The sequence below is a fragment of the Paroedura picta genome, chromosome 10, assembly GCF_049243985.1.
Source record: "Paroedura picta isolate Pp20150507F chromosome 10, Ppicta_v3.0, whole genome shotgun sequence".
NCBI classification, from domain to species: Eukaryota; Metazoa; Chordata; class Lepidosauria; order Squamata; family Gekkonidae; genus Paroedura; species Paroedura picta.
In genome coordinates this window covers 1,118,130-1,129,863 of record NC_135378.1, presented here as the reverse complement: position 1 = coordinate 1,129,863, position 11,734 = coordinate 1,118,130, and the positions used below count along the sequence as shown (strand labels likewise).

The following is an 11,734-nucleotide window of genomic DNA, read 5'->3' as shown; positions in this document are numbered from 1 at the left end:
CGGGTCCTGAATATTGTTGAGATCATGTTGCCTCTCTGCTTCTATCACTCTTGTCTTAACAAGATCTATAGCCTTGTCAGGGTTGGGCAGTCCTGGATAGGAGACCACCAAGGGATGAATACCAGGCAATGGTGAGCCAACTCTGAACACCTCTTGCCTTGAAGAGCCCAAAAGGTTAGCTGCAACTGGATGACAGAAGACGACGACAATGACAATGATGTGGAACACAAAGTATTTATTATAAAGAAATCTGACCTGGTATCTACCTCAGCATCTACATCAGATTCTGATTCAGAGTACCTTTATTGGCATAAAATTGCAAAGCATGAAACGAACATTTCAAAGTTTCAGATGTAAAATCTATCGTAAAAGATTTTCATTTAAAATTGCCAGTAAAAACTTTGCTACTATTATAATAGTTGCTGTGTCCCTCACATTTAGTATCATTTTAATCCAGTGTTTCTCATTAACACAGCTGAATTTCAATTTCTTCAGATAATTAGCTAACGGGCGACGAAATACTTCAAACCAGAAGTATATGGTACAACATGTCTGGGACACTAAATCCATGTAAACAGTATCTCTCCGGAGGAGGGATCTTCAAAAATCTACCTGTCAGGATCAGTGCCTGTTCTCTGCCATGATCCAATGGACAGGGGTGACTCCATCTTGCCTGTGTACTTTTCCTTGCATATTGTGTCTTAACCTTGTAACCCAGGTCTATTCTCTGTTCCCATGTAATCATGCTTTGTAGTTGCCTGCTTTGATTTGTTTACTTTGATCTCTGCCTGCTCGCTCTGCATATTGTAACAGAAACATTGTAAAAGAAACCCAGTGATGCCTGCGAGAGGCTTTATCTTGTCGCTGGTGCCGGCTGGCTCAAGGCCGCGCAAATTTCAACACCTCTGGCGGGAAGCCTGGGATGGCACCTGGGAGAGGGGGCACCCCTCCCCTGGGAACACCCAAGTTTTGGGCGGGAGAATTGCATTGATAAGTGCCTGTAGTTCTGTTGTTTGGCAGATTTGACTTCTCGAGTTATAGTGACTAGAGCTAACTTCCATTAAAGCTTTCTTTCCATAGAAGATTTGTTGTGAGTTCTTTCAGCTCGGGTGACATTTGAGGGAAAGATGTTTAAGCGAGCTACTAGAAATGCTCTTCTTAACTGGTGTGTCTCCAGAATTTGGAGATACATGGGCATGGATTTGTAAGATAAGGGAATATCCCAGAAGCGGGGAGAACATACACTGTTGTTAGAGGAGCCCAGAATCTGTGTATCCTGATCTTCTAGTCTCTGTGATATTAGCTTAAGTATCGTCTTTTCATCTTGCATGCTAAGGGATGACATGTCCAGACCCATAATTTGAAGTTTTTTTTGACATTTTGCCCAGCCAGCTGAAAGAATAAGGGTCACTCAAAATTAACAAACTACCTGTTTGAGCATAGAAATGGATTTTTAACCAGTATTTAAAGGACTGAAACCAAGCCCAGGCTTCTACACTCTGTTGGCCAAGTTCTGCGACAAGTGTATGATTGGCCACACAGTTTGGGACTCCTAGCAGATTTCTGAAAAAGAAAGATTGGATGTTATCTAATTTATTATTAAATGCATCCATCCATATTGGGATTCCATAAAGAATCTGAGGAATTATTTTGGCATTGTAGATTTTAATGGCTGCTTGAAGGTTTGTGTTGCCTTTTTGATGATAAAACTTGGTTAAAAGGGACAACTGGCCTTTTACAGATTTGATTGTTTTTTCTCTATGGTTGGCCCAACTGTTATTATAAGTAAAGTTTATGCCTAAATACTTGTAGTGATTGACCTGTTCTATATGTTTACCATTTATTATCCAGGGAAACTTATATCGGGTCTTGGCAAATACCATGATCTTCGTTTTTTCAAAGTTTATTTTTAGTTGATTGTCACTACAGTAAAATCTGAATGACCGGAGATAGCGTATAAGGTCATCTACATCATTCAGGTGGAGGAATCAGGGGCTTCACAGTATCTTCCTTCCTTTGTGCAAGAAGAACAAGTTCATTCCCCAAAGCTCAGAACAACAGCCTCTTAAGCATCACCGTAGGTAGAAGAAGTTGGTTTTTATACCCCACTTTTCATTACTGAATGAGTCTGTAGCCAGGGAGATCTCCAGGCCCCCCAAACCAAAATCAATTTATGCCACCTCTATCACCTCCATGAGTCTTGCCCAGCACAATTGTTTGGGGTACTTTGGATTCTTACTGCCCCCAAGGAAGGGCGCTAACACATTAGTCAATAGGAACTTGGCTGTGAGGCATTAATGAGCTTGTTGCTCCATCAGGACCTTCCTGTCGCGCTTAACATAGAAAGGGAACTGGAGGCCGCTTGGTTGCCTCGTTTGATGACTTCAGGTGGCTCTCAGAAACTGAAGTAGACAAGTGACTGGGGAAGGTGAGGGTGACTACTTGCCCCCTGCATCCCTGTCCGTTGTAGTGGCTCAAGACGAGTGACCACAAGGTAGGAGTCCCAATGAGGGATATTATCAATCTCTCCCTGGGAGTTCCCAGAGGCGCTGAAGTGGGGAGTGGTTCGGACCTTACTTAAAAGAAAAAAGCATCGCTGGATCCGTAGGACCCTGCCAGCTACTGCCCAGTCTCACATCTTGTGTTTCTGGGTAAGGTGGTTGAAAGGGCTGGTGCAGAACATCTCCTAGCATACTTGGAGGAAGCTTCGGTGCTCAACCCATACCATCCTGGCCATGGGGTAGAGACGGTGCTAGGTGCTTTGGTGGATGATCTCCAATGGTTTGGGGCGGTTCAGCCGTGCTGAAATTAATTCAAATGAATTTTCGGCTAAACATCTGGAAGAAGTTCCTGACCGTTAGAACAGATCCTCAGTGGAACAGGCTTTCCTGAGAGGTGGCAAGTTCTCCTTCTTTTAAAGATTTTAAGCAGAGGCTAGAGAGTCATCTGACAGAAATGCTGATTAACTTAGGCAGACTGTGAGTGGGTGGGCAGGAGGGGGTGCGCCAGTGTTTGTCTCCTATGGCCCTTCCTTGAATACCCAGGGAATTGCTGATCACCACAATGATCAGATGAATTTTCTCAAGGCCAGGCAGGATTCTGGAGAGTTTTGGTGTGTGTGTTTGAGGGATCACTTGGGCATTAAATTGGGGTCACTGTGTATAGGCAGGTATTGGGAGTTTGTCAGAATCCTCATGGGTCTGTCATGATTTAAGAGATTGATTGTAGCTAAGTTTTAATGTATGGTTTATGACACTTTCCCTCTGTATTCTAACCTCCCCTTCCCTTCACACACCATCCCTGCCTCTCCCTGGTGTCTTGGAGACTGTGTCCTTATCAGAATGTTATGGCTGTAAAAAGCCCGCCATTTGCAGGCGCTTCCCATAGGGGTGGGGGTGGGGGGAAATAACAGGGGATGATATATGCAAAGATCTGTAACCCAAAACCCAGTTCTATCAATGCCTTAGTGTACTTGCTTGGCTCAATAAATGAAACTTTTACTAAAATAGTTTATTTTTTGGCCTAATGAAGATCCTCACATTTTACAAGAGCTTATTGGTTCTGAGCTGCCCCACCCCCCGTTTGACCAACATGTTGATGGAAAAAGACTTGGATGGTGAGGATTTGGACAAGGAAGGACTGGGCACATCGGCCTCGGGAGCAGAGGCGGCGGCCTCGACATCGACTGAGGCCCGGACACAGGAGGAAGCTTTGGATGCAGCAGTCCTGACCCCTCCGGCCCCGAACCCAGGAGGGTCCCAAGAGCTAAGGAAGCTCCACACCTTTTTTGATGGTTCAGCAGAGAAGCTGTCCTTCCTGTTTCAGGTGCAAGTCTATATGGATGACTGTGGCCACCTTTTCCCCAATGGAATATCGAAAGTGCGTCATGTGGGTGCCTTCCTAGAGAAAGGGGTGGTATGTGGGGCTACATGATTTGGAGCTCCTGAATTACAACCTGTTTAAACAAGCCCTGGAGGCGCACTTTGAAAACCTGTGGCAGGGATTTAAAAAAGTCTCTTAGTATGCCACTGAGTTGTTGTTATTATTATTATTAAATTTATTTCCGCCACTCCCTACAGGCTCATGGCGGGTAACAATAGTCTTAAAATCCCCCATTAAACCCCCCGCTAAAAGACTATAAAAATACCCAACACGGCGGAAAATACCACTCTCCCCTACCCGAACAAGGCCATTGGGGATTCAACCCCCCCAGGGGGGCAATGTTCTTCTTCGCCAATCCCAGCCTCAACCATAGACCTGGTGGAAGAGCTCCGTTTTACAGGCCCTGCGGAACACTGACAGCTCCCGCAGAGCCCGCAGCTCAACCGGGAACTCATTCCACCAGGTAGGGGCCAGGACAGAGAAGGCCCTGGCCCTGGCCCTGGTTGAGGCTAGGCGCACTTCTCTGGGGCCGGGAATGATCCGTAGGTTTTCTCCTGCAGAGCGTAGAGCCCTGCAGGGCACACAGAGCGACAGGCGGTCCCTCAGGTATGTTTTGGCATCTAGTGGCTAAGGTCCAGTTCTCACTTGAATGAGGCCACTAAGGTCCAGTTCTTACACAAGGGGTTGCAGCCCGATGTTCTGTGGCAGTGCATGGGGCAGGCAAACCCTACTACCTTAGTGGGATGGGTATGTCACATGGGGGAGAGCTAAGCCTGTTTCCGGATAGTGGAAATGGTGGAAGCCCAGCAAGCAGGAAAGAAGACAGTGGGAAGCGGGGTGACCTGACGTGAGACAGCCCCACTGGCAGGTCCCTTCCAGGGGTGTGAGATCAGTTAGTCACATCCCTCTTCTGTTTTGTTTTTTTTAATATATAATTTTTATTTTTCCAGAAAAGTTAGAATATACATATAATAAACATTAGTGAAGCAATTGTTTAGGATCTAAGCATATTAGAGCCCGCTCCTTTCCCATCTCATTTACTTTTTTAGATAGTTCAGGTAAGGACCCCATTGTTCCTGAAAGGCTTCTTCTGATTTTCCATTAACCAATAATGTTAATTTAGCCATCTTGGCGAGATCTGCCAGTTTGCTCAACCAGTCTTCTATTGACGGTAGCTCCTGCATTTTCCATTTTCTAGCCGGCACTAATCTTGCAGCTGTCATCACATAGAAGAATAGACTTCTTGTGTATGTTGGGAGGCACTGCGGTGGTAAGTGTGGTTTTTCTTGGATTAATAGGTTTTCAAATTCTGGTACTGGAGCCTCTAAGTTTAATGGATGCTGGAATTCTGCTTTGAACCTAGATAGAAGTTGGTTATATTCCAGCCATTGGATTTCCACTCCTTTCTCTAAAACTTGTCTTTCTTTGAACTTGCCGGATTTTGTTAAAAATACTTTGTATCGTAGACAAGTCAGTCTTTTTTTTTGTGCTGTGCTAAAATGAGCTTCGATTAGTGATTTCAATATAGATGGCGTCGGAGATAATCTGCTACCATACTTTGTCCAGATTTTTAACAGTCCGTCAATCCAGGAGTTCCCAGGTGTCTTTTGTTTTTGCGTTCCTGTCGGCCAAAGTCTTTCGTGGAAACTGTTGCCTAAGGCCTCTTTTTCAAATATTAGTTCTCTTAATTGTGGCTCTCGTATCCAATCCGCTATATACGTGAGTGCCGCTGTGTGATAGTACAGCTTTAGGTTTGGTACTCCTTGTCCTCCTCTCCTTTTTACATCTTGTAGTGTTTTGAAAGCAATTTTGGTCTTTTCCCGCTCCATATGAATTTATTAATACCAATTGCCATTTTTCCAGTACTCTTCCCATAATTTCTACTGGTAACATTTGGAATAAAAAAGCCGCTTTCAACTTTTTCTTCCGCATGTAGTCTGCAACATTCAGGACAAACCTGAGGTTGTTCTTCATGGTCTTGATGTACTATGTCCCCTATACATCTTTTCAGTCTCTCCGCTAATATTTTCGCAAAAAAATCATAATCCATATTTAGTAAAGATATTGGTCTATAAGCGTTGGGTGATGTTACGTCCCCTCCTTCTTTATGGATGAGCGTTATTGAAGAAGAAGAAGAGTTGGTTCTTATATGCCGCTTTTCCCTACCCGAAGGAGGCTCAAAGCAGCTTACAGTCGCCTTCCCATTCTTCTCCCCACCACAGACACCCTGTGGGGTGGGTGAGGCTGAGAGAGCTCTGATATCACTGCCCGGTCAAAACAGCTTTATCAGTGCCATGGCGAGCCCAAGGTCACCCAGCTGGCTGCATGTGGGGGAGCGCAGAATCGAACCCGGCATGCCAGATTAGAAGTCCGCACTCCTAACCATTACACCAAACTGGCTCTCTACACCAAACTGAAGCTTGTTGCCAAAATTTCGGAAGGGACTTTTCTGCGTTGTGAGGCCCATCAATGACCTCATTTAATAACTGAAGCAGATAGGGAGAAATTACGTGTCCCACCTTCTTGTAATATATTGCGCTTTGCCCGTCGGGCCCTGGGGCTTTTTGTACTTTCGTTGCAGATATGGCGTCATTTATTTCTTGCATGGTAATTCTTTGGTTTAAGATCTTTCTATGAGTATCTGTGAATTTATTGATTGGCATGTCTTTGCAAAACATCATGAAATCCCTTTTTTGATCTGATTCTTTGTATATGTCCTGAAAAGATTTGGTGACGCATGTATGAATTTCTGCTTCTTTGATATAATTTACACCTTTGTGGTTTAGTTTATTAATATTACTTTTTTGAAAAAAAAATTCTTAATTTGTGAGCCAGCCATTTTCCAGATTTGTCTGCCCACTCAAAGTTTTCTGCTTGAGGTAGTCTAGTTTCTTCCTCATCTCTTCTACCTCAATATTATCTCTCTATATTCTCAATAGTTTAATTTGATTTAACAATTTCCTAGTTTGTAGTTTTTGATGCTGGCATTCTAATTGTTGTAACTTTTCCTTGATCTCAGCCAGTTTTTTCTTTTCTTTTCCTTGTCTTTGTGTTTTGTCGCATAAATATGCCCCTTGCAAAAGCTTTGCTCGCATCCCAGACTGTGGCCAGGGAGACGGGGTGTGGTATTTAGCTGAAAGAACTCTTGCAGATTGGACTCTGGCAGTCTTCAAGCAAAGGTTGGATACACACTTTTCTTGGATGCCTTAGGATGCTTAGGGCTGATCCTGCGTTGAGCAGGGGGTTGGACTAGATGGCCTGTATGGCCCCTTCCAACTCTATGATTCTACAAGTCACAGGTTTGGTGTATCTTTGGGTCTTCAAGTAGATGATCATTCATCCTCCACCTTTTCAATCCGATTCTTCTTATAGATAGTTCAATTAGCAGTGGATTTTGGTCCGCATACGTATTTGGTAGTATTTCAGAATTTATCCGTTTCGAGAGCATCTGCTTTGATGACCAGCATTGGTCTATTCTTGAATAGGCATTGTGTCTGTGTGAATAAAATGTGTATTGACATAATTTTGGATGCTGCTGCATCCCTCTTCTGTTGATACTTGTCACTCTTTCAGATCCAGAGACAGGAGTAGTGGATTGTGGGTGCACACAGATTCTCCTTAACCCTGAAATGGTCCATACTCTCAGAGTGAGTCTGGAAGAGCTGAAGTGATCCACACAGTTTGCACAACTGGATGGGCGCCTTTCAAAGGGTGGGGCAGCTACACACCTTAAAGCCCCCCTTAATCTAGACATTGAGGAGCATTGCAAAATGATCCAGCCCAAAATGGCCCGGGGACTACTTTCCCTTTTGTTTGGGGGTTGGACTAGCTGTGGGAGGAGGGCCCCAGCATGCGCCGGAGATCCAGAATACTGACTTTTCATGATCCTGGATGTTGGGATCACTGCCGTTCTGCAGCTCCACACTGAGAGCCCTTTCCATCTGAGGCTGAGCATGCAGGGGTGAGTCAAGAAGAATGGGAGTACTGGGATTTACACAATGCCTTTGAGGAACAAGGATGTGAAGACCTCCCTCCCCATCGTAAAACAACTGTGCTATTGAACTGAAGCCGGGAAAGCCTTTGCATAAGGCAAAAAGGTATTCCATGAGCCTGCAGGAAATGAAGGAACTTCTGAAGTTCCTGGATAAAAACTTAGCCTGTGGCTTCATTATATATTAAATAAATAAATTATTTATATATGTTACATATGTTATATGTAAACTGTCCTTGCGGCTCAGGGCAGTTTACGTATAACACAGGAAACAAGGTGAGTACATTATAATTAAGAGTAATGTCAAAGGAATGACAATAGTAACAGTGATTGCATAATTTGTAACTGATAAAACATAGCTAACTCAGCAACATTAACATATTAACTATAACCCTAAGAGTTGGTCAGTTCAGGATTCCATTTGGGTAGGGAGGATGAGTTCTGGGAGGCCCAGCAGATCAGCTTCAACCAAATGCCTGGTGGAAGAGGCCTGTTTTGCAAGCACTGTGGGACTGAGCTAGCTCTGGCAGGGCCCTGGTCTCTTCTGGGAGCTCCTTCCACCAGCAGGGGACCAGGACAGAGAAAGCTCTGGTTGAGGTCAGGTGAGTTTCTTTGGGGCCAGGGATCACCAGTCAGTTGGCAGAGTGTAGAGCTCTTTGGGGGAAATAGTGAGGCAGTCCCTCAGATACCCTGGGCCCAGACTGCGTATGGCCTTAAAGGCGATTACCAAGACCTTAAGCCTCATCCGGGATTCAACTGTTAGCCAGCGCAGTTGTTGGAGGGTGGGCCGCTTGGGGACTCCACAATGTTCTTGTGGGGTTCATGTAGGGAGTGGCATCTACTCTTTCCAGGCATCACATCTCTTGCCAGGACTGTGGCAGCCCATATCATGCAGCCAGGCTTCAACTAACACGTGCAAGAGCTCTTGACTGATTCAAGTCTCACGTTCTATATTTCAGCTACTCTGATGTGCTACTTGCTTCATCCCAAAAATACTGGTTTAAAAATTATTTTGTAAAGCCAGTTGGAAAAGAGATTATTCAAGATTTGAACATCTGCAGACGCTTAAGTATCTCCCACTCGCACATCTGTGGTCTTGATCAGCAAGTGGATGACGGCAGCTAAACCCCGGCGGGTTTTTATTTCTGAACCGCTTCCCAAGCCGGACCCAGGAACACATAAAACAGCCGAACATGGGAAGGAATCTCTTCTCTCTTCCCTCTCATTTCTAAGCTTCCCAATCTAATGTGGGGTCTGTAGCGCTCCCAAAATTACCACTGACCACCAGAGCACAGAAATAAATTCTTCTAGAGGAAATGGTAGATTCAGAGTCTGAACTCTGAACTATACAACAGAAACAGAAATCCTGGAGAGTATTTCCTATGGTGTTGATCCTGTTTTCCAGACCCAATCCAATGGCCATGTCTCCACTCCTCCCCCTCTGGAAGGCTTCCAAGCTGGCAGCCATAATGACATCCTATGTCAGCAAGTCCCACACAATCCACTTTACACTCTGTGAAGAAATACGTCCTTTTGTCTGTCCTAAATCTCCCACCCTCCTTCAGTGGATGACCCTGGGCTCTTACGGGAGAGGGGGAAGGGTTTCTTCTTGTGTCCATTCCTTCTCCACCAGGCATAACCTTCCTGCTCGCCTTTTTTCTAGGCTAAATCCCAGAAGGTGTTACAACTGATCTTCATAGGGCAGCTCCTTGAGTCCCCTGATCATGAGGGTTGACGAGCAATAAGGCCTGTTGTGTACAGAAAGCGCTTTGGGGACAGGATCTGAGTCAGCAAGAAACACTGTCCCATCGCTCTCTCACTTTGAATGTCCTTTTAACATTTGGCAAAGGTAAAAAGGAACCTGTCTTCTCATTAAAATTATTTCCTTCCTTCTTTCCTCCCTCCCTCCCTCCCTCCCGCACATTGTGGAGTAGGTGGTCTATCCTCCTCCTATCCTCACAATAACCATGTGAGGTAGGCTAAGCTGAAAGAGATTGACTGGACTGAGGACGCCCATGGAGCTTTTATAGTCTTGTTGCTGTCTTTATTTAAAAGGGGCTTGTCTCTTAACATGCAAAAGTGCCTCCAATTGCACTGAGATGCTTCAGGAAGCCAGTTTATAAAGGACTTTCCAGTCTCTCTGAGGCCAACCCTCGTCCTCGTATGAAACACTTCTCACCCGCTGCTTCCGGGGCCTCCTGGTGAGGACGCTGCCCAGCGCTTTCCTGCCCCGCATCCGGGCCTTCTCAGCTGCCTTTCGGCCAGGCTCGGTCACCGCCATGAGGCTGTGGAGGCACTCCATGCACTCAGGGTCACTGGGGTGACTGACAGGAGGACTGTAAGCGGGAGGCTGCAAATGGAAAGTTCAAATGCCTACTCTCAAGTAACGTAATTGACAGCAGTGTTCATAAGAATTTCTTTCTTCTCTCGGAATCCTTCTTTTGTGACAGTCCTGCTTCTGTTTGTAGGCCAAGCTGGCTGGACATTTCATGTCTCTGCTGTCCTTAGGCCCTGCACAGCCCACTCCAGAACCATCCTCAAGCAAGGATGTTTTTGGAGAGGCGTCTTGAGTTGTGCCGGACAGGCAGGCTGCAGACTAAAGAGGAGAGACAAAGGCAACAAGGCGGAGGCAGAAAGGTCACAGCGACACAGACTGTGCAGGAAACCAGAAAACTGGATCATTCATGAGTATTTGAAAGAAACCACTGAGTTTAGTGTTGTTAATACTGATTCCATCATTTCTAATGATGGGACAAAATATATACAAACTCTGAGAGCCAAACGTACCTAGCAGGTAGAAGAATTTTATTTTATAACGTATCATAATTTTAGTTCATTTAACAGAAATTAAATGTTGACATTCTGAAAACGGCTGCTTGAGGCATCTGCTTAAGTCATCTGCTTTCACTTAAACTAAAAATACAGACACGATGCAGAACACTGGAGATGTTATGCAAAATTCAACATTTTCACTGCCATCAATTAAATATACTTTAAATGAAGGGATATGGAATCCGTTGCCTTAGAGAGGCAATCAAAATCTGAAATGTCTCATCCTACGTGAACCAAGTCAAACATCCCTGCTCAGTAGCCGCAAGAGGACACTTCAGTGACTCCGACAGAACTATTTAAGTGAATAGTTTAGCTTTGTGTGGATATACTTTTCCTTCTACTTGCTACAATTATTTTCCCACCTTGAGTTTCCTGTAGAGTTACTGTTCCAAAAGCAGCTGTTCAATTCCAGCCACCAGCTCTCAGGAGCAGAAAGGGAAGTAATATTTGAGCTTCAGAAGGATCACGCGCCTGCATTTTGAATAAACCACACAAGAGAGAACTGGCCCGGAACTGGTCTGTGCTGGTCTTGACCGGATTATGCCATGGGCCCAGGCCTGGATGCCGACTCAAAGCTGTGCGCGGCCCAGCACTTCCTTCACAAAACATCCTGTCATTTGCAGCATTCTAAAAACATGATTTCTTTCGCTCATAGCAGAGTCCATCCTCCCAACCCTACCTCAGCTGTTCCTCCGTACTCTTCAACTCACATTCTTGACCTCAGTCTACCCACAACTGGTTTGTTGGCACAAAACTCTGCCCACCAAGATGGCCGCTCCAGCACTTTGCTGCCCTGGAGGACAGAGCTCCAGAGGTTCTTGTACAGCTGCAAAGGAAACAGAGCAAGTTCTGTCAGAGCCCTTGTTTTCACCCCCTTCCAGACACAGGACCCACTTTTCACCCAAAACGGCAACTCAGGAGGACAGAATGGGTTTACTGCACACCTCTGCCTCTTTCTAGGGGAACTGGGTGGGGAAAGAAAGGAATTCCACCAATCACGGTGGAATAGGGGAGTGACCTGCTGAATAA

The 11,734-nt window shown here is 45.2% G+C and overlaps 1 protein-coding gene across 2 annotated transcripts in view; it reads right to left on the bottom strand.

The window, feature by feature from the left end:
- Window positions 1-215: 215 nt before the first annotated feature.
- Window positions 216-11,734, bottom strand: part of ACOX3 (acyl-CoA oxidase 3, pristanoyl) — a 57,109-nt gene continuing 45,590 nt past the window's right edge. For both annotated transcript variants that reach the window (XM_077301892.1, XM_077301891.1), the window contains exon 17: window positions 216-11,531. In XM_077301892.1, the coding sequence (XP_077158007.1) occupies window positions 11,412-11,531 (120 nt within the window). In that variant the 3' untranslated portion in view covers window positions 216-11,411. The remainder of the gene's footprint in view (window positions 11,532-11,734) is intronic.